This window comes from Acomys minous (genome assembly GCF_964271855.1).
Source record: "Acomys minous genome assembly, chromosome: 18".
Taxonomy (NCBI): Eukaryota; Metazoa; Chordata; class Mammalia; order Rodentia; family Muridae; genus Acomys; species Acomys minous.
In genome coordinates, this window is record NC_140501.1 from 63,700,152 (window position 1) to 63,724,140 (window position 23,989).

A 23,989-nucleotide genomic window follows, 5' to 3' on the forward strand; every position below is an offset into this window, starting at 1 on the left:
GCAGTCTGCTCTCACCCCCTGAACTGTCTGCAGTCTAGAAGTCTGAGACATCCCTCTGATGGCACCAGGCTCACCTCTGTCCCATTTCCCAGCCCAGAACTTAACTTCTTTCCCCCTTGTGGTTGCCAGTATTTTCCAATAGACAACCTCCATCCCTACCTCCCCCAGGCCTGGTTAATCGAGCTTTTCACTCCTATACCTATAAGTTCCAAACACTGTTGACTCTCCTCTCCTTCACATTTCAACTAGATTTGGGCTGCCAGTCACCTGATGTTCACCCATTTCACCTAGGCCAATAAGGCTGATACTTGTGCCAACCCAAGTCTTCCCTGGAGAAAGAGACTCTGCCACACTCTCAGGTCTCTCAACATCCCTGGCTCAGCCTGGAAACACGGCCTGCCCCTGCTGGCCACATGGTGATATGGCAGTTTGTGATCCTGAGGGATCCAATGGATGCTAGGCTACAAGTATCTTTTGACATCATCAACCAACACTTATAAGTCTCTGGCTTTGTATCAGGTATTCAGAAGACTCCTTCTTCACCTTCATCTTCTAGTTTCACTAGACAGGCCAATGTGCAACAAACGGATCTATGTTTGGAATTTTAAAAAAAAGCACATTGTAAAAAGGATTAAATTCTATATGTTCTAACAGTGTCATGTGCATGGTCTTTAAATGCACTGTTGAGGTTGGACTATAGTTGTAAACTACCGAGACCTGTGGTTTCAATTGTACCCCATGTGGAGCCCTCATAAAAATATGTGGGCAGGAGAAAGGCAAGCAGAGAGGCTTTAGTTTGCTTGATGCTCAAATCAATGACCCTGCCAGTCCAGATGGCCTGAAAGACATTTCATGGTGACCTGTGTGACCCTGTCTAAGGCCCTCACACAGCAACACTCATGAATTATACTTTCCTTCCTTCTCTCATACATTTCACCCTGAAAACCGTTTTCCTCCCTCCACTTTTCTCCAAGCCCCACACACCTCCCTCAGATCCACTCATTCCCATTTCTTTTTAGAAAAAGGCAGGCTTCCTATGATTATCAACTGAATACAGATTAACCAGTTAAAAAGAAATTAGACACCAACCATCATATCAAGCCTGGAGGAGGCTCTCATTATGAGAAAAAGCACCCCAGCATGGGCAAAACAGTCAGAGACTGTCCCAGATCCCACTGTTAGGAGTCCCACAGGAACACCAAGCTAACAGACATAACATGCAGAGGACCTAGCTCAGACCCATATGTGATCCCTGATTGTCACTTTGGACTCTCTGAGCCCATATGAACCCTTTAGTTGATTTAGTGGGCCCTAAGGTCCCTGCATCCTTTGTCTCCTAAAATCTTTCCTTGCCCTTTTCATAGAGGTGTCCCCCCCAAGTTCAGTCTAGTGTTTGGCTGTGTGTCTCTGCAATTGCTCTTATCAGTTCCTGGATGATGCTCTCTGAAGACTACTGGGATAGACAACCATATATGAGTTTTGCAGACTGTCATTAGAAATCATTTCATTGATTTCTCTTTTTATGTTCAGCTGTGTTTGGTTCCATTCTTGGTCTCAGGGATACCAGGCCTCTGTTTCCTGACCATTCAGGCAGTGTCAGGCAAGGGCTTCTGTTTTATGAAAATAAGTTTACAAGGCTTCTTCTTGTGGTATGATCTTACTTTTATATCATTTATTGGTGGCTTCTCCACAGTTTCTGCTCCAGCATTACCCCAGCACATAGCATAGAAAATTGTAGGTCAAAGGTTTTGTGGCTGGCTTGGTGTTCCAGTCACCCCTGGAAGTCTTGTCTGGCTACAAATAGCCAGTTAAGGCTCCATATGCCACAGTCCTTGGAGTCTTTGCAAAGGTCTTCTTCATAGATTCCAGGGAGTTTCTAGTGCACTAGGTTTCCACATCACACTTCAAGTGCTCCAACCAGTCGACTTCTTAGGGCACTCTCCCTTCATTGCTCCCTCCCTCACCTGATTATTCCTCTTCACATCCCCAACCACCTCCTGGTCATGGTTCCCTCCTTGAGCCTCCTTGTCACATGGCCTCTTTGGGGTGTGGATCGTAGCATGATAATCCTTTACTTGACAGCTAATGTCCACCTATAAGTGAGTAGCACATATTTGTCTTTCTAGGTCTGGGTTTTCTTGTGATGAGTTTTTTTTTGCTTCCATCCATTTGCCTGCAAATTTCATGATGTCATTTATTAACAGCTGAGTAACACTAACACGACTTTTTAACAGTGGTGGGAAGTGTGTGTGGTGGGAAATCTAGGGTTTTTTTTTACCAGTTTCTAACTATTACAAACAAAGCTACTATGAACATAATTGAACAAGTTTCCTTTTGAAAGCATGGAGCACCCTTTGAGTTTATGCCCAGGAGTCATTTAGCTGAGCCTTGAGTTAGATTGATTCCTAATTTTCCAAGAAAGCAATATATTAATTTTCATATTTATTATACAAATTTACATTTCCACCAGCAATGGAGGAGCCTTCCCCTTTCACCACATCCTTGCCAAAATGTGCTCTCACTTGAGTTTTTGCTCTAAGCCATTCTGACTGGAGTAAGATGGAATTTCAAAATATTCATTTGCATTTTGCAAATAGCTGAGGATGTTGAACCTTTCTTTTTTTTAAAATTCATTATAATTTATACATATTATATCGTGAATGTTATCCTCTTGCTTTTATTTTACCATTCCCACCCTCTCTCTGTCTTCTGCCCTATTCCTCTCCTATACCTCAGGCAGAAGTGGACCTAATCTTTTTTGGTATGGTGGTGTTTAATTTCTTGAGTTCTTTATATATTTTGGATATTAGACCTTTGTCAGATGTGGGGTTGGTGAAGATCTTTTCCCAGTCTGTAGGCTGTCGCTTTGTTCTCTTGACAGTGTCTCCTGCCTTACAGAAGCTTCTCAGCCTCATGAGGTCCCATTTATTAATTGTTGACATTAAGGCCTGGGCTGTTGGTGTTCTGTTCAGGAAGTTGCCTCCTGTGCCAATATGTTCCAGGCTCTTTCCCATTTTTTCTTCTAAGTGACTTAGTGTCTCTGGTTTTATGTTGAGGTCTTTAATCCACTTGGATTTGAGTTTTGTACAAGGTGACAAATATGGGTCCAGTTGCATTTTTTTACACATAGACATCCAGTTAGACCAGCACCATTTGTTGAAGATGCTATCCCTTTTCCATTGAATGGATTTGGCTTCTTTGTCAAAAATCAAATGACCATATGTGTGTGGATTCATACCTGGGTCTTCAATTCGATTCCACTGATCAACCAGCCTGTTGCTGTGCCAGTACCATGCTGTTTTAATTAATATTGCTTATAGTACAGTTTGAGATCAGGTATGGAGACTCCTCCGGAGCACCTTTTATTGTACAAGATTGTTTTAGCTATTCTGGGTTTTTTGTTTTTCCATATGAAGTTCAGAAGTGAACTTTCAATGTCTTTAAAAAATTGTGTAGTTATTTTGATAGGGATTGCATTGAATCTGTAGATTGCTTTTGGTAGGATGGCCATTTTTATTATGTTAATTCTCCCAATCCATTAGCAAGGAAGATCCTTCCATCTTTTCATGTCATCTTCAATCTCTTTCTTTAGAGTTTTGAAATTTTTTTCAAACAAGTCCTTCACTTGCTTAGTTAGAGTAACTCCTAAGTACTTTATATTGCTTGTGGCTAATGTGAAGGGTGTAGTTTTCCTAATTTCTTCCTTTGCAAGCATGTCATTTGTGTATAAGAAGGCTACAGACTTTTTTGAGTTAATTTTGTATCCAGCCAATTTGCTGAAGGTGTTTATCAGCTGTAGGAGTTCTCTGGTGGAAATTAGAGGGTCACTTATGTACACTATCATATCATCTGCAAATAGGGATAATTTTTGACTTCCTCCTTTCCCATCTGGATACCCTTGATCTCCTTTTGTTGTCTTATTGATCTGGCTAGAACTTCAAATACCATATTGAAGAGATATGGAGAGAGTGGGCAGCCTTGCCTTGTTCCCGATTTTAGAGGAATTTCGTTGAGTATCTCACCATTTACTTTGATTTTGGCTATTGGCTTCCTATATATAGCCTTTATTATGTTGAGGAAAGTGCCTTGTATTCCCGATCTCTCTAAAACTTTAAACATGAATGGGTGTTGGATTTTATCAAATGCTTTCTCTGCATACAAAGAGATGATCATGTACTTTTTTTATTTTCAGTTTGTTTATGTGGAGGATTACATTGATGAATTTCCGTATATTAAACCATCCCTGCATGCCTGGAATGAAGCCTACTTGGTCAAAATGAATGATATCTTTGATGTGCTTTTGTATTCGTTTTGCAAGTATTTTATTTAGTATTTTTGCATCGATGTTCATCAGAGAAATTGGTCTGAAATTCTCTTTCTTTGTTGAGTCTTTGTGAGGTTTAGGTATCAATGAGACTATGGCCTCATAAAATGAATTTGGTAATGTTCCATCCCTTTCTATCTTTTGGAGTAGCTTGAAGAGTATCGGTATCAGCTCGCCATTGAAGGTCTGGTAGAATTCTGCACTGAAACCATCTGGCCCTGGGCTTTTTTTGGTTGGGAGACTATCAATGATTACTTCAATTTCTGTCGGGGAAATGGGACTATTTAGCTTGTTTATCTGTTCTTCACTCAACTTTGGCAAGTGAAATTGATCAAGAAAATCATCCATTTCCCTTAGATTTTCAAATTTTGTGGCATATATGCCTTCAAAGTAGGATCTTATGATGCTTTGTATTTCTTCAGTGTCTGTTGCTATGTCTCCCTTTTCATTTCTGATTTTGTTGATTTCAATACTGTGTCTCTGCCTTTTAGTTAGTTTGGCTAATGGTCTGTCTATCTTGTTGACTTTCTCAAAGAACCAGCTCTTGGTTTTGTTGATTCTTTGGACTGTTTTCTTAGTTTCTAATTTGTTAATTTCACCCCTGAGTTTGATTATTTCCAGACGTCTACTCCTTTTGGGTGTTTCTGCTTCTTTTTTTCCTAGGGCTTCCAGTTGTGCCGTAAAGGTGTTTATGTGCGATGCTCCCAATTTCTTTTTAAAGGCACTTAGTGCTATGAATTTTCCCCTTAGCACTGCTTTCAATGTATCCCACAAATTTGGGTATGTTGTTCCTTCATTTTCATTGAATTTCAGAAACTCCTTGATTTCTTTCTTTATTTCTTCCCTGACCCAGGTGTCATTTAGCAGAGAGTTGTTTAGTTTCCACATACGTGTAGGCTTTTTGTTATTTCTGTTGTTGTTGAATTGCAGCCTAAGCCCATGATGATCTGATAGGATACAAGGTATTATTTCAATCCTCTTGTATCTGTTGAGGCTTTTTTTGTGAACTACAATATCATCAATTATGGAGAAGGTTCCATGGGGTGCAGAGAAGAAGGTATATTCTTTCTTGTTTGGGTAAAAGGTTCTATAGATATCTGTTAGATCCATTTGACCCATGGCATTGGTTAATGATGTTATTTCTCGGCTTAGTTTCTGTTTCAATGACTTGTCTTTCAGATAGAGTAGGGTGTTGAAGTCTCCCACTATTATTGTGTGGGGATCGATGTGTGGTTTAAGCCTTTTTAGCAGATCTTTTACAAATGTGGGTGCCCTTGTATTGGGAGGATAGATGTTCAGAATTGTGATGTCGTCTTGGTTGACTTTACCTTTGATGAGTATGAAATGTCCATCCTCATCCCTTTTGATTAATCTTGGTTGAAAGTCTATTTTGTTCGATATTAAAATGGCTATGCCTGCTTGCTTCTTGTGACCATTTGCTTGGAATATTTTTTTCCAACCTTTTATCCTGAGGTAATGCCTATCATTATGGGTGAGATGTGTTTCTTGAATGCCAAAGAATGTTGGATCCTGTTTATGCACCCATTCAGTTAGTCTGTGTCTTTTTATTGGAGAATTGAGACCATTGATGTTGAGAGATATTAATGACCAGTGACTGTTAAGAATCTTAATTTTGATGTTGATTCCAGTCCAGCCTTTGTGTAGTTGTGTTTTTGCCATGGTATAGTTATCTGTTTCCTGAGTAGTTTTGGTTGTAGCTTGACCCTTTGGGATGGAGTTTTCCTTCTAGTACCTTCTGTAAAGCTGGATTTGTGGATAGGTACTGTTTGAATTTGGTTTTGTCATGGAATATTTTGTTTTCTCCATCAATGGTTATTGATAGTTTTGCTGGGTAAAGTAGTCTGACCTGGCATCTGTGGTCTCTTAGGGTTTGCAGGATCTCTGTCCAGGCCCTTCTGGCTTTGATGGTCTCTGCTGAGAAGTCGGGTGTAATTCTCATAGGTTTGCCATTAAATGTTATTTGGCCCTTTTCCCTTGCAGCTGTTAATATTTTTTCTTTGTTCTGTATGTTTTGTGTTTTGATGATTAAGTGACGGGCAGTTTTTCTTTTCTGGTCAATTCTATTTGGTGTTCTGTATGCCTCTTGTATGTTTATATGCATCTCTTTCTTTAGATTGGGGAAATTTTCTTCTATGATTTTGTTGAGAATAGTTTCTGGGCCTTGGAGTCTGATATCTTCTCTTTCTTCAATGCCTATTATCCTCAAATTTCTTCTTTTCATGGTGTCCTTAATTTCTTGGATGTTTTGTGTCAGGAGTTTTCCAGATTTGGCATTTTCTTTAATGGTTGCTTCAAGATCTGTGATTGTATCTTCTAGACTCGAGATTCGTTCTTCCATCTCTTGGATTCTGTTAGAAAAGCTCAGCACTGTGTCATTCGCTTTCTTCTCTGAGGCCTCACATTCTCGTTTTTCTTCTGTCTGTGTGTTTATCATTGAATCCATTTTCATCTTCGTATCTTGAACAGATTTTTTTATTTCTTTCATCTGTTGTTTACATTTTCCTGAAAATTTCCAGTTCCACTCTATGTGCTTCTTTTATGTCTCGCACCTGCTTCTCTGCATCTTCCTGCATCTGATTTCGAATTTTATTTGTTTCCTCTGTTATCATCCTCATTAACAAGGATCTGAGGTCATTTTCTTGTGTTTCCATTGTATTTGAGTTCTCTGGGTTGTTTTCTTTGGGATAGCTGGGAACTGGAGATGCCATGTTGTTTTGGGGGTTTTGCGTATGCTTTTACGCTGTCCTTTAGACATCTTGCCATCTCTGTTTTTGTTGGGTAACTTTCAGAGTTGGGTGGAGGGAGTCGATGATAGATTCACTTGTTTTCTCATGATTTCCATAGGCTGGAAGCCCTGATACTTCACTGATGTGGATGGCAGGAGGTTAGCCCTGTTGTTTTGAGCTCTCACAGCCAGTGATCCTCAGCTCCCCTTTGCTGTGGGTCCTGCAATTGTTCTGGGTCTCTGAATGAGCCTTGGATCAGGCCAAGGTATCCACAATCTTTTGGGTCCCCTGCCAAGTCCAGCCAGTGATACTGGGCCCGAACCACGTGTCGAGCTCAGCTAGTTTCTCAGGGCCTGAACCGTCTGCCACAGCAGGGAAACTGTGACTGTGCTGAGCAAGCACCTAGGGTGGAAGTGAGCGCTCCGCCCTGCTTGCGTCACGGCAGGGAAACTGCAGCTGCGCTGAGCTGGAGGCTAGGCTGGAAGTGAGCACTCCACTCAGCCTGTGTCTCAGCAGGGGAGCTGTGCCTCGGGCAGAGTTGCTTGCTGAGCTGAGCCAGCTTCTCCACGGCACAGCTCACTGAGCAAACCCAGGACTCTGGGGCTGAACTGTCTGCTGAGTCCAGTTTGGGTCTCAAGGCACCACGCGACCCAAATCCTGTCCAGAGTCTCCTCTCCTGCAGCAACTCCCACCGTCCACCACACCAATCGCCTCCACTAGAAGGCTGTGAGCTGCAAACCTCAGCCACCGCCGCTGGTGCCACGGGAGCTGCTGGAGTCGCTGGTGGCACTGCTGTCTCTGCCTCTGCTGCTCTGATCCAAGAAAGTCTGCGCTCTTCCCGTGTGCCAGGGCAAGCAGGTCTTCCGCACCCTGGTCCCTCCGAACCGTAGAGCACTTCTGCTGTCGTGGTGTGGGGACCTTGGTGTTCCTGGCTCAGAAATCTGTGCAATTCCCTGAATTGTTCACTGGAGCTTTCAAACACGGTCCACACTGCTCGCCGCCATCTTGGATCTCCCCTTCTTGAATCTTAATTAACTATAGCAGACAGATTCCAGTAGGTCTCCAGCATCACATCTTTGTAGAGATTCTTCTGGGAAGGAGTCAGCAAAGCCCACTCTTCTCCAGTGAAGTTCACATGCACATCATTGTAGGTCACTGCATTCATGTCTGGACTTCGGAACTTGCTGAAGCTTCTCTCAAAACACCCAGCAGCAGAGGTCAGAGCACACCACGCCGAGCATTTCTTTATTGCTTGTCAGCCATTCTATATTCCTCTGTTGAGAATTTTATGCTTAGTTCTGTACCCCATTTTTAATTGTGTTATTTGGTTTGATGGTATTTAATTTCTTGAGTTCTTTATATATTTTTTAAAATGGCATCTACAGGGTGCCATTTTTGTTCTTTTGACACTATCCTTTGCTTTACAGAAGCTTTTCAGTTTCATGAGGTCCCATTTACTAATTGCTGATTTCAGCACCTGGGCTGTTACTATTCTGTACAGAAAACTGTGTCCTGTGTCGATGAGTCTAGGCTCTTTCCACTTTTTCTTCTAAGTGATTTAGTGTGTCTGGTTATATATTCAGATCTTTTATCCACATGGACTTTAGGTTTGTGCTGGGTGATCAATATGGATCTATTTGCATGTTTCTACATGTTGACATCCACTTTGACCAGCACCATTTGTTGAAGATGCTATCTTTTCCCCATTGTATGGTTTTGTCTTCTTTGTCAAAAATCAAGTTTCCATAGTATGTTGGGGTTTTTTCTGGGTCTTTGATGTTTCCTTTTTTTTTGAAAAACTGACTCTTTCCTTCAAATTCCCACTAGTGGAGTAGCAGTTTTGCTTCCTTGGTATTTAATTTATGAAATTCCTTGTCTATTTTGGATAATGGTCTGTGGTGACTAATTTTGCTTGTCTACTTGAATGCATTTAGAAATAACTAAATAACTAAAACCTAAGTATCTGAGTGATTTACTTCATTTGGTTTTTTAAGGTTGAAGATGAACAATAAATTTGGGGCACATATTCTAGTATCAGCCTATAAAAGAGACATGGAAGAAAGAAGGGTTTACTTTTTCCACTTGCCATGACACTTTCTGGATCTATATTCCCTGTTGTTCCTTCCTTGGTGTGAGAACCCATTTCTTCTGGATTCCATAACATATGAGACCAGCATCTCTCTAGGAATCCTCAGGAGCTCCAGCAGCTAATTGGGACAGCTGAGACATCCAGTGCTAGGGACTGAACCACTGGACCCTTGGGTTCCTGTCAGGAGACAGCACTACGATTTCCTTTACTGTACAGAAGCTTTATTTTCATTAGGTCCCACCTATTGATACTTGGGTCAGTTCCTTTGCTCTTAGTGTTCTGTTAAATCTTGAAAGATTTCCCCTGTGTTTTCTTCTCAAATTTATGTCTTCAGCTTTAAACTAAGGATTTTGATCCTTTGGGGAATAGTTTTTGTAGAAAGTTAAGGACAAGAACCTAAATTTTGTTCCTTTCCAGGTGGATGTCCAGTTTCGCAAGCACATTTATTGAACTTTTATTCTCAAAGATTTTATAGGGGGGGTCCTTGTCAACAACTAATGAACATTGCTCCACCACTTGATGCCCCAAATCTCTGATCTATTCGTTGATCTTTCTGTCTATTTTTACAACAGTACTAGGCTGCCTTATCCCTATGGTTGCACAGGATAAATTAGGGTGAAATGTTGTCACATTTCCAGCAGTGTTCTGATTCCTTAGGATTGCTTTGGTATTTGTGGGCTTTTGTGGTTCCATATTAATTCTTTTGTTACTTTTTAAGACTGTGGAAATATGACGTGGACATTTTGGTTTGCACTTCATTAATTTTCTATATTAATTTTGTTAGTATAAATTTTATTCCCAAGGTTGTTTCTGCCTGTTCAAGAACAGGGAAGTATCTTTCTATCATGAGTCATCTTCTGCGATTTACTTTTGTGATATCTTGAAACTATAGAGAAGTTAACTTCTTCTTCTGTGTCACATTTTGAAGATAGCCAGTATGTAGCATAATGCAAACTGTACATATGAGTACAGTATAATGTGAGGAAAGACAACAAGAAATTTGAAAATAATAAAACGAGGAAGAACCACAGGTGATGGGCATGTGCTATGAAAGAGCATATTAAACTAATTGGTTTTTTTTCTTTGTATTTCTTTTTTTTAAATCTTTATTGTTTCTTCCTGATTTTTTGTACTACATCCCAATCCCATGTATCTCCTTCCATTCTTATCTGACCTTAGTCCTTGAGAACCACCCACACTAAAAAGAGAAAATAAAATAAGACAGAATTTGGAAAGAGGTTTCAATATTTCCAGAAATATTGTAAGTATTCTGTAATGTCTAGAAGCCCATTTTAGCCACTGTATATATCGTACCTGCCAAGTTTTCAAACGGAATCCATAGAGCTGCATTATTCCAATAAAATTAAATATATATTTTGATCATGTCGCTTAATGACTTTATAGGCTTTTATGGGTCCTTCTCAGAGGTGGATGCTCACACTTCACAGTCACGCTGTATTTAAACAACCACTATTTCACAGCAGCTACTCATGAGAACTGAGAACACACGACTGCAGAGATGGCTCAGAAGACTGAACAATACAGGCTGCTCTTGCAGAGGATCCAAGCTTAATTCTGAGGAGCCATCTTGAGTACCTCATCACCACGTGTAACTTCAGCCTCTCTGGCCTGCAAGGGCACCTTTACTCATGGGCACACACCAAACACAGACACATAATCAAAAATTAAAAGCCTTGTATCTATATGTCTTCTAGCTAGGACAAGGAAACCACACCCAGGAGATCTCCACTATATGACATGGGAGGAGCACAACTGATAATTGGAGGATAACAATATGTTGCTTTTTTTTTCAATTTAAAGTGTTATGCACATTAACAGTAAAATTAGAAGCTACTATTTTATGGCATCTCATAAATTCAAAGAGATCAGAGCTATTTCCATCAAGCCAGAGAGTGAAAGATTCATTTCTCAAGTGCAGTTTTGAACATCATCCCAGATTCCTGTTGTCCTCATTTATTTTTCATAAAACATAGCAAAATACATTTTATTACATACATGTGTACAATTTACTTATATGATATCAAACCTTGGAGCCTGCTTCATGATTGTAAAGATGCTCTCCAACTGTGAACCCATATAATTTAGATTATTGCACTCTGTAAGGGTTACTTGCATATCTTCTTCTGCCGATAACATGTCATTTATAAACATTTCCTTTTCAGGGGGATCATCAATGTCCATTATGCCTAATATAAGTAATATGGAGCAAAAAACATTTATCTCGTTAACGAGGATCAGAAATGCAAGAAGGTCACATACCAGTACACTATACGACCATTCTGATCCAATTACTATCAGGACCTTAGTTCATAGGAAAGAAAAACAGCCTCCACTGGTCACAAATTGTGAAAGGAGGAGATTAACATATCCAGAAACATAAAGCACTGAAGAGAAAACTGGATCTAGATAGCTCCATGGGTAAGTGGATGTACTTACACACACACGCACACACACACACACACACACACACACACACACACACACACACACACACCTGTTCTCAGGGCAAGGTCACCCTGTCTCACCTACAGCTGACCTCACACAGCTCTCAGCATCTTGTGCTCTAAACTCAGATTCTCAGCTCTCTCTAGTCCAGTTCATCCTTCCAGGGGTTGCATCCCTGTCTCTCCCACTCCTGACCTAGATCATTAAACCATCATTCAAGATCTTAACAAGGTCCTGTTGGTCCATAAAAAATGCTAGGCAGAGCTGTAGACAACACCATTGCATCCTCAGAGGGAAGCCAATGAGATACATGGCAATACCTAATAAACATGTAGTTTCATCTGCCATTTCTGATTCATTATAATACTTAACTATATATGACAGTAACATGTGATCATTGGACACATGGAAAACAGTTGCTTTGAGATTTCTCTGTGACTTCCTAGCAGTTTCTGGAGAATCAGAGTGAGACAGGATTCACTCATCAGACTATTCAAACAGATTCTTCCCCAGTATGATCAGTCATCTTGAAGGTTAGTGAGATGATGTGTGGCAGGACTGCCTAGCCACATGTGGAGCAGCTGAGCACTATCAAACTGTGGGTGTACAAGTAGCATTATAACTGTTTGGGGGATAAGCAGATTGTCACCATTTATTTAAAAGGATGAAAGAAAAGAGAGAGTGACAGAGAGAGAGAGAGAGAGAGAGAGAGAGAGAGAGAGAGAGAGAGAGGGAGGGAGAGGGAGAAACCATTGATACAAAAGACATCTCACCAGATTTTGAAAGGGTGTAGGAGTTAGGAAACAATCCACTTTGGTCTCAATGCAGTAAATGAGGATTTCCTGGCATTTCAGGCCTCCTCAACCACAGCCTCCACACCATCAACCTTCTTGGTCTTTATCCTAGCTTAGCTCATAGGTTGTAAATGTGGTGACAGTGTCCTTTTAATCCAAACCAGAAAACTTCCTTAGGTAATGTGACGCAGATCAGAAGCAGAGCTGCATAGATTTAAATGCAGCCACTGAGCACACACCTACTTCATCCCCTGGCCAGGGCTGTGTCTACTCTGCCCTCCTCCAACCTGAGCAGCCCTCCTGGGAAGATGGCAACAGTGCTGATTCTCCTGACCTTTCTTCTGCCCCTTGGAGCTCATGCAGGTGAGTGAACACAACTGTTGCAGAGGTGCCATCCCATGACACCACTGCTGTCCCTCTGCTCAGCAGTAGTCAGGAATTGTTCTGTCACTGCATACAGGAAATTTATGAGCCTCAGGTCTCTACCTCACCCAACTTGGAAATCTAACACTGGCTAGATCCTCAACAAGGTATGAGGAAAGGAATAGTTCTCAGAAAACTTAGAAGGCACTGGTTTCTCCCAGCTTTTCTTCATCACATGGAGACTGGATCATCCTTAGAAAGAGATGTTTCAGAGACACAAAGATAGAAAATGTACATTATTAACCTACTTGATCCCAGGGAAAGGGCAGCTTTAATGACCAACATACAACTGGTAAAGCCACCAGGTCAAATATATTATCATTTTTACTGTATTGTTATTATATCATTAATTATTTATATCATCCATCCTCAGCCTGCTGAAGAAAGAGGCTCAGGGTGACTAGATCTCTGCACAGCACACTACACTAGCTCTGCTGTTTAGTTGTAGGTGGTCTTTCCACATCTTTTTACAGGTCTCCTGCTCTTTCTGTAATTACCAGTACATTACTTGAAATCCCAGGCTTTGCATTCCACCAGCATGGCATCACCAGCCCTCTGACTAACTAGAAGTCACTCCTTCCTGCACAGAAAGCAGTTACTGAACCACAAATAGGAGGATGTTAGAAAATCCACCTCCATAGGCTTAGGGGAAAGCTGAAAAAATGACACTCACTGACAAAAACATTCCAAAGGAGCTGCCCAGGATCCACTCATCCTTGAGCATGATGGAGAGAAAGTGTAACCCTCCCCCATCTGAGGTAAAGCAGGCTTGGTGGACAAGTGCTACCCACACCTTCTCAGAGCAATATCAGAGGCTTCAGATTCAGCAAAGATTTTTCTATGTGCAAGGAATCCTGTCTGCAACAGTCTTGGGGACATCAGATCCCACCCTCTGTCACGCCCTTCCCGATCTTCCCTTCTAACCTCATCTTCTCCTTCCAGACAACCCATATCCTTGCCTTTTCTTTCAGAGGAGATCATCGGGGGCCATGAGGTCAAGCCCCACTCCCGCCCCTACATGGCATTTGTGAGGTCTCTGAAAGAAGATGGGAAGAGGAGTCGCTGTGGAGGCTTCCTGGTGCAAGACAACTTTGTGCTGACAGCTGCTCACTGCAGGGGAAGGTGAGGAGAAGCACCCTGCCTTGCCCCTGTTCTCTGAGACCCCCACACAGGTGCTTCTGTCCTTTACTATGGATGCTCCTCTGAGAGCTCACTAGATGGCAGGGCTAAGAAAATGGAAGTCTAATAATAGGAATATTTGAGGTCACAGGGTGAAATATCAGAGCCAGCAGCACACTTGGCTTGGTCAACTGCACTAGCATAAAAAAGCAGTGGTTGAGGTGACAGTACACATTAGGAATCAGTGCAAACTTTAGAACATTGCCTAGAAGCAAGAGGGAGCCTTCAGGAGTCTCATGACACTGAGAAGATGGGAACAGCAGGTCCCACACTGAGGAAACTCTGTGTCCTCAAGTGCCCTCAGCTAGAGCCTCACCCTGCCTACCCTGACTGGGCTGCATCCTCTCTGACTTCAGTTCTTGCATGTCCACTCTGCTTTCTGCACAGATCAATGACAGTCATGCTGGGGGCCCACAACATCAAGGCACACGAGCAGTCTCAGCAGATCATCCATGTGGCAAAAGCCATTCCCCACCCTGAGTATAATTCTGAGAACAAGATCAATGACAGCATGCTGTTAAAGGTGAGACCTGTGCCCAGTCCACCCACATTCCTCAACTCACCCTTCACCTCCCACCCCACCCCTGTCACCTGTGTTCTTCCTTGTGCAGTTCTTCCCCTCCCGTCCTGCTCTCATCCTGCTTCTTCCCTCCCTTCAATCCTGGCTTTTGTGTGACCCAGGGCAGCAGGCTCCTGGCTGAGCTGGTCTCTCCTGTCTCTTCCCATCAGCTGGAGAGAAAGGCCAAGAGGACTAAAGCTGTGAAGCTCCTCAAGTTGACCAGAGGCAAGGTCCAGGTGAAGCCAGGGAAGAAGTGCCATGTGGCTGGCTGGGGAATATCATCCTTCAATGCTACTAAAGCATCTGACGTCCTACAAGAGGCTGAACTGAGCATTCAGATGGACCAGCAATGCCAGGAAGGCTTCCATTACTATTCCACAGCAACAGAGATTTGTGCTGGAGACCCAAAAGAACTACAGCTCGCTGCCAAGGTGAGGTTCAAGAATTTAACAGACAAAACACAGGGAGAGGGGATCCTGTAATATGCCTGCCTGGGAGAATGGTCAGAGCCTCAAACCTCAGCTCAGAGAAGGGACAGCCCAATAGTGCACCTGTTAGTCCTTTGTGTGGGGCTACCAAGACTGAGGGTTGATAAACATCAGTCATCCCCAAGCTGCATTAATTATGCCAGAGCATCCCTGAGCACCTCAGGGAAAGCCTTGGACTGAGTTAGAAGGAGAGTGTGGGCCTACCTCGAGCTCCGGCATTGAAGGAAGTTGGAAAGCCTATCCTGGCACTGATCTGATAGTTATCCTTACCAGGAGATGGGAGGGAGAGCAGGCTTAGGTCTTCCTTTCTCTTCCCACAGGGTGACTCTGGGGGACCCCTCGTGTGTGACAACAGAGCCCATGGAATTTATGTTCGTCGGAAGAACAAAGCCGGTCCAAATATCTTTACTAAAATTCCCCCCTTCCTGCCTTGGATAAAGAGAAACATGAAGCTCCCCTAGCAGGCATTAAAGCACCTGTGATGACCACCTTTTCTGACCACAGGCAAGAAGTTTGGGCAGCAATTGATTGTTCATAATAAATAATCCCCTAAGCTCATGTGACTCAAGTTCTTTATTGATCGAGCCCCTTTATCGTTTGTTCACCTCTGGTCCAGGCAGCCATATCCCTGTCAGTTCTGGGCTCTGCTTCCTCCTCCTTCCCCAGCCCCTCCCCTCACTGGAACTTCAGGCTGCAGAGTTCACACACAGTTATCACCTTACAGAGTGGGAGTAGAAGGCTGTTTCTTTGTTCTCATTTTTGACATAGGCTCTCAGTGTATAGCTCTGAGTTGCTTGGAAATGCTATGAAAACCTCACTGGACTTAACCCCACAGAGACCTTCCCTTCTTTCCTTTTCGAGTGCTGGAATTAAAGGTGGTTGCCACAGTATCCCATCATAATCATATTTTAATTCTCAACTCTCAAATGTTGGCTTTCTCACAACACAGTCATCAAGAGGCTATAGCTCCATTGAGGTGTTTTGCACTCAATCACTCATATTCATACTTAGCCCTCCAGAAATGACTCTTCCTGGATGCAGGAAATTCCTACCATCTCTAAGCCACCTTCACCAAGCCAACAACATATGTCAGTGTTGAACACGGTATTGTTGTGAAGGGAGATTTGTTCTGGGAATTCAGAATGTGTGGGCCATGCTACCCTTTCAATCTCCTATTCCAAGACCTCCTGGTCTCTAGCAGAGCAGGCTGCTATCACCACCTGAACTGTCTGTAGTCTAAAAGCCTGAGACATCCCTCTGATGGCACCAGGCTCACCTCTGTACTGTTTCTCAGCCCAGAAGAGAGATCACTCAACTTCTGTGCCCCTTCTGGCCTGCCTGTGTTTTCCAATAGACTACTTCCAGGCCTGGTTAAGCCAGCCTTTTACCCATCTACCTATAAGTTCCAAGCACTGTTGGCTCTCCTCTACTTCATATTCCAGCTAGAACTGGGATGTCAGTCACCTGATGCTCACCACTTTCACCTAGGCCAGCCAGCTTGAGACCTGTACCAAGCCAAGTCTTCCCTGGAGAAAGAGGCTCCTGCCTCTCAACATCCCTGACTCAGCCTGGAAACTCAGCCTCCCCCTGCTGGCCACATGGTGATATGGCAGTCTGTGATCCTGAGGGAGCCAATGGATGCTAGGCTATAAGTATCTTTTGAAATCATCAGCCATCACATGTAGGTCTCTGGTTTAGTATCAGCTATTCAGTAGACTCCTTCTTCATCTTCATCCTCTAGTTTCACTACTCAGGTCACTGTGCCACAAATGGATTTATGTTTGGATTTCAAACAAAAGCATGTTATAAAACAAGATTAAATTCTGTATGTTCTAACTGTACCACATGCATGATATTCAGAATGCACTGTGTGAAGTTGGACTATAGTTGTAAACTCTCCAGACCTGTGATTTTGATTGTACCTCGTGTGGAGCCCTCATAGAAAAAGGTGGGCAAGAGAAAGGCAAGCAGAGAGGCTTTGCTTGCTTGAAGCTCAAACCAATGACTGTGCCGCTCCAGCTGACTTACAAGACAGTTCGTGGTGACTCATGTGACCTTGTTTAAGCCCCTGACACAGCAAAACAGGTCCATTATACTTTCTTTCCTTCTCTCATACCTTTCACCCTATAAACCGTCTTCTTCCCTCCATTTCTCACCATGCTCCACCCACCTCCCTCAGATCCACTCCTCATCATTTCCTTTCAGAAAAATGCAGGCTTCCTAGGATTATCAACTGAACACAGAATAACCAGTTAAAATGAAAATAGGCACAAATCTTCATATCAAGACTGGTGGAGAATACTAGTAAGAGAAAAAGGGTCCCAGAGTAGGCAAAAGAGTCAGAGACCACCCCAGCTCCCACTGTTAGGATAACCACAAGAACACCAAAATAACAGCCATAACACTATGCAGAGGACCTAGCTGGGACACATACATGCTCCCTGTTTGTCACTTCAGTCTCCCTGAGCCCATATGAACCTTTTAGTTGATTTAGTGGGCCTTGATTTTCTAGGGTCTTTGCATCGTTTCAGAGAGGTGCCCCCCAAACTCAGCCTAGGTTTGGCTGTGAGTCTCTGTAACTGCTCCCATCAGTTCCTGGATGGTGCTCTCTGAAGGAGACTGGGAAAAGCACCCATATATGAGTTTAGCAGACTGTCATTAGGAATCATCTCATTGATTTCTCTTTTTATGGCCAGTTTGGTGCTTGGTTCTAACTTTGGTCTCAGGGATACCCATCCTGTTTCCTGACCATCCAGGCAGTGGTAGTCATGACCTTTCATTTTATGAAAATCAGTTTACCAAGCTTCTGCTTGTAGTGTGATCTTAAAGTTAAATCATTCATTGGTGGCTTCTCCACAGTTTCTGCTCCAGCATTACCCCAGCACATCACATAGAAAATTGTAGGTCAAAGGTTTTGTGGCTGGCTTGGTGTCCCAGTCCCACTGCTGGAAGTCTTGTCTGGTGACAGATCGCCAGTAAAGGCTCTGTATCCTCCAGTGCTTGGAGTCTTTGCAAATGTCACCCTCATAGATTCCAGAGAGATTCCAGTGCACTAGGTTTCCACATCATCCTTCAAGTGCTCCAACCAGTCGACTTCTTAGGGCAGTCTCACTTCATTGCTCCCTCCCTCACCTGATTCTTCCTCTTCACATCCCCACCCACCTCCAGGTCATGTACAAAATCTGTTCTATTTCCTCTTCCCATGGAGATCCATGATTCCTTCCTTGAGCCCTCTTGTCACTTAGGCTGTCTGGGTTGTGGATTGTAGCATGATGATCCTTTACTTGACAGCTAATCTCCACCTATAAGTGAGTAGCACATGTTTGTCTTTCTAGGTCTGGGTTTTCTTGGGATGAATTTTTTCCTACTTCCATCCATTTGCCTGCAAATTTCACGATGTCATTTACTAGCAGCTGAACAGCACTACCACATCTTTTTTTTTTTACAGTCTTTTTCTGTGGTGAGAAATTTAAGGTTTTTTAAAAAACCAGTTTCTAGTTAATGCAAACAAAGCTACTATGAACATAGTTGAGAAAGTTTCCTTTTGGAAGGATGGAGCACCCTTTGTGTTTATGCCCAGGAGTAGTTTAGCTGGGCTTTGAGTTAGACTGATTGCTAATTTTCCAAGAAAGCAATATATTAATTTTCATATTGGTAGTATAAATTTTCACTTTTACCAGCAATGGAGGAGTGTCTCCTTTTCTCCACACCTTTGCCAGCATGTGCTGTCACTTGAATTTTTGATCTAAGCCATTCTGACTGGTGTAAGATTGAATCACAAAGTATCAATTTGCATTTGGCAAATAGCTGAGGATGTTGAACCTCTCTTTTTTGATTTATTATAATTATTGGGATTACTTCCTGAATGTTATCGCCTTGCTTTTATCTTCCCATTACCATCTTTTTTCCCTCCTTTTTTAATTTTAATTTTAATTTTTTTCCATTTTTCCTCTTCTGTGCTATTCCTTCTCCTACCTCAGACAGAAGAGGATGGCCTCCCCCCATATGGCTATAGCATATCAGGTCGCATCCAGATAGCCTGTTTCCCTTTCCTCTTTGTGCTGCCAGTCCTCCACCACAAGGGGAAGTGATCAAATCAGAACCACCAGAGTTCATATCAGATGCAGTCACTGCTTCACTACAACTGTGGAGAATGTGTTGTCAATTGGCTAGCCCTGAGCAGGAATTCTGAGTTTACTACATGCATTGTTCTTGGTTGGTGCAATAGTTTATACAGGCCCCCTGTGTGCAGATTATCCAGCCTTGATGGTTTCCTTGTGTGGCTCCTGAACCCTCTGTGTCCTTCCATCCCCCCATTCTTCCATACACTCACAGGGTATTCCCAGGAGTCCAGCAGTGAGTTCCAGCATCTATCCTGACCTGCTCTGGGTGGAGTCTTTCAGAGGACATCTATGTTGGGCTGATACTCACTTACAAGTGAGTATATACCATGCGTGTTTCTCTGTGTCAGCGTTACCTCACTCAGGTGATCATTTCTAGTTATGTCCACTAGCCTGCAAATTTCAAGATTTCCTTGTTTTTAAATAGCTGAGTAATACTCTATTATGTAAGAGTACCTCAGTATTTTTTCCATTCTTTGGTTGAGGGACAATTAGGTTGTTTCCAGATACTGGCTATTATGAATAAGGCTGCTATGAAAGTAGTTGAGCAAATGTAGTATGGTAGAGCATCTTTGTAGTATATGCCCAGGAGTGATATAGCTGGATCTTTAGGTAGTACTATTCCCAATTTTCTGAGAAAATGCCAGACTGAGTTCTAAAGTGGATGTACAAGATTGCGCCCCCACCAGCAATGTAGGAGTGCACCCCTTTCTCCACATCCTTGCCAGCATGTGCTGTCACTTGAGTTTTTTATCTAAGCTGCTTTTACTGGTGTATGATGGAATCTCAGAGTCATTTTGATTTACAATTCCCTCATTGAGAATTTCTTTAATTGCTTTTCAGCCATTCTATATTCCTTTGTTGAGAATTCTCTATTTAGCTCTGTACTCCATTTTTAATTGTGTTATTTGATTTGATGGTATTTAATTTCTTGAGTTCTTTATATTTTTTTGATATTAGCCCTTAGTTGGATGTAGGCTTAGTGGAGATCTATTCCCAATCTACAAGGTGTCATTTTTGTTCTGTTGACAGTATCCTTTACTTTACAGAAGCTTTTCAGTTTCATGAGGTCCCATTTACTAATTGCTGATTTTAGCACTTGAGTTGTTACTATTCTGTGCAGAAAGTTGTGTCTTGTGCCGATGAGGTCTAGGCTCTTTTCACTTTTTCTTCTTAGTGATTTAGTATATCTCATTGTATATTGAGATCTTTTTATCCACATGGACTTTAGGTTTGTGCTGGGTGATCAATATGGATCTATTTGCATTTTTGTACATGTTGGCATCCACTTTGACTAGCACCATTTGTTGAAGATGCTATCATTTCCCCCATTGTATGGTTTTGTCTTCTTTGTCAAAAATCAAGTTTCCATAATATGTTGGGGTTTTTTTCTGGGTCTTTGACTTTTCCTTTTTTAAAAGAATTGATTCTTCCCTTTCAATTCCCACTAGTGGAGTAGCAGTTTCGCTTCCTTAGTATTTAATTTCTGAAATTCTTTGTCTATTTTGGATAATAGTCTGTGATGACTAATTTTGCTTGTCTACTTGAATGCATTTAGAAATAACAAAATAACTAAAACCTAATTATCTGAGTGATTTACTTCACTTGGTTTTTTTAAGTTTGAAGATGAACAATAAATTTGGGGCACACATTCTAGTATAATCCTAAAAAAGAGACATGGAAAAAAGAAGGGTTTACTTTTTCTACTTGCCATGACACTTTCTGGATCTATATTCCCTGTTGTTCCTTCCTTGGTGTGAGAACCTGTTTCTTCTGGATTCCATATCATATGAGACCAGCATCTTTCTAGGAATCCTCAGGAGTTCCAGCATCAGATTGGGACAGCTGAGACATCCAGTGCTGGGGACTGAACCACTGGACCCTTGGGTTCCTGTCAGGAGACAGCACTACTATTTCCTTTACTGTACAGAAGCTTTCTTTTCACGAGGTCCCACCTATTGAACTTTGCTTTTAGTGATCTAATAAAAAATATCTTGAAGGATTTCCCCAGTGTTTTCTTCTCAAGCTTATGTTTCCAGCTTTAAACTAAAGCTTTTGATCCATTTTGGAATGGTTTTTGTAGAAGGTTAAGGAAAAGAAGCTAATTTTGTACCTCTCCAGGTGGATGTCCAGTTTTGCCAGCACATTTGTTGACATTTATTCTCAAAGATTTTGGGGGCGGTGTTCCTTGTCAACAACTAAGTGGTCATTGCTTCACCTCTTGATGCCCCGAATCTGTTCTATTCATTGACCTTTCTGTCTATTTGTACAATGGTACTAAGCTGCCTTATCACTATGGTTGCTAAATATCATTTAGAGTGAGATATTGTCATATTTCCAGCAGTGTTTTGATTCCTTAGGACTTCTCTGTTATTTGTGGACTTTTGTTGTTTTATATGAACTCTTTTTATATTTCTCTATGCCTGTGAAATATGACATTGGAATTTTGATATGCACTCCATTCATTTTATATATTAATGTTGGTAGTATAAATTTGATTCACAAGGATGGTTCTGCCTATGCAGGAACAGGGAGTATTTTTCTGTCATGCATCATCTTTCTGATTTCCATTTGTAATATCTTGAAACTTCAGAGAGAAACAGACTTGATTATCTGTCTCACATTTTTAATATAGCCAATGTATAGCATAATGAAAACTGCACATATGAGTACATTATGATGTGAGGAAATGTTATAACACAGCCAAAAATAAGAAAACGAGAAAGAAGCACAGGTGATGGGCATGTGCTATGAAAGAACATATTAAACAAATTAGTTTTTCTTTCTATTTCTTTTTCAAACCATTTTTTCTTGAATTTCTTGAATGCATCCAAATCCCATGCATCCCATTCCCTTCCTATCTGACCTCAGTCCTTGAGAACCTCCCACACAGAAAAGAGAAAATGAAGTAAGACAGAATTTGGAAAGAAATTTCAATATTTCCAGAAATATTGTCACTGTCTTGTAATACTCAGAAGTCCATTTTTAGTCACCATTAATATGGTACCTGCCAAGTTTTCAGATGGAATGCATAGACCTGCAATCTTTCAATCAAATTAAATATATATTTTGATCATGCCCCTTCAGGAACTTTTTGGGCTTTTACAGGTCCTTCTCAGACATGGCTGCTCACACTTTACAGTCACACTACATTCACAACACCACTATTTAACAGCAGATACACTTGTGAGCAACTAGTCTTGAGAACTGAGCACACAGGACTGCATAGATGGCTTAGAAAACTGAACAATGCAGGCTGCTCTTGCAGGGGATACAGGTTTATTTTTGACCAGCCATCTTGAGTACCTCACCACCACTTGTAATGTTAGCCTTTATGACCTGCAAGAGCACATATACTCACGGGCACATACCAAATACAGACACAGACACATAATGAAAAGTTAAAAGTCTTGTATCTATATGTCTTCTAGATAGGACAAAGAAACCAGTCTGAGGAGAACTCCACAACATGACTGCTGAAACAAGTGTACAATATTTATGAGATATTAAAACTTGGAGCTTGCTCCATGGTTTTAAAGATGCTCTTCAATTGTGTATCCATATACTTGAAATTATTATATTCTGTAAGGGCTTTATCTTCCTGTCATTTATAAACAGTTCCTTTTATCGGGAAATTACCAACCTTCATTATACCTTGTGTAAATAGTGTGAAACAAAAGACACTTATCTCTTTAAAGAGTTCTTTGATAAGAAAAGTAAAAACAAAGGCAGAAAAAGAAAACAGTTAGAATGCTCCCAAGAGAATGAGCACTGTAATCAGTTCCTCCTGGCAGAAACATCAGACCCATTCCAGGAGGCTCTCCCTTGAGTGGAGGCTGTCGCCTCGGGCTCTGTAGTAATGTTTGTTACACAGACTCCACTGGAGGGGTCATGACAGTACTGTTTGTTCATAGAAAATGGTAGGCAGAGCTGTAGAAACAGCATTGCATCCTCAGAGGGAAGCCAATGAGATACATGGCAATACCTAATAAGCATCTAGTTACACCTGTCATTTCTAATTCATTATAATACAGAGTTATGCATGACAGTAACATGTGATCATAGGACACGTGGAAAACAGATACTTTGACTTTTCTCTGTGACTTCCTAGCAGTTTCAGAAGAGTCAGAATGGGTCAAAATTCACTCATCAGACTATTCAAACAGATTCTTCCCCGGTATGATCGGTTATCTTGAAGGTTAATGAGACGATGTGCGGCAGGACTGCCTAGCAGGATGTGGTGTGATATGAATTCTAACTAAGTACTATCAAAGTATATGAGTGTATTTGTAGAGCTATAACTGTCATTAAGATTAAATGGCTGTTGATATTACTTTAGAAGAAAGGAAGAAACAAAGAACAAGAGACAGACAGAGACAGATATGTAGAGAGTGACAGAGAGAAAGACAGAGAGACACAGAGAGGGCCCAGGAATAAGGAGAAATTGAAACAAAAGACATCTCACCAGAATGCAAAATGGTGTAAGAGTTAGGAAACGACACACTTTGGTCTCAGTGCAGTCACTGTGGACTTCCTGGGGTCTAAGGCCTCCTCAACCACAGCCTCCACACCATCAACCTTCTTGGGCTTCATCCCAGCTTAGCTCATAGGATGTGGATGTGGTGACAGGGTCATTTTTACCCAAACCAGAAAAATTCCTTAAATCATGTGACACAGATCAGAAGCAGAGCTGCATAGGTTTAAAAGCCTGTGAGGCCACTGAGCACACAGTTGCTTCATCCCCTGCCCAGGCTGTGTCTACTCTGCCGTCCTTCAACCGGAGCTGCCTTCCTGGGAAG

General features: G+C 41.8%; 1 protein-coding gene across 1 annotated transcript in view; it reads left to right on the plus strand.

Moving 5' to 3' along the window:
* LOC311589642 (granzyme E-like) overlaps positions 1–15,611 on the plus strand; it is a 162,897-nt gene extending 147,286 nt beyond the window's left edge. Inside the window, exon 5 of the mRNA XM_084768203.1 lies at positions 15,390–15,611. Within this exon, the coding sequence (XP_084624329.1) occupies positions 15,390–15,530 (141 nt within the window). The 3' untranslated portion in view covers positions 15,531–15,611. The remainder of the gene's footprint in view (positions 1–15,389) is intronic.
* The last annotated feature ends 8,378 nt before the right edge of the window (positions 15,612–23,989 follow it).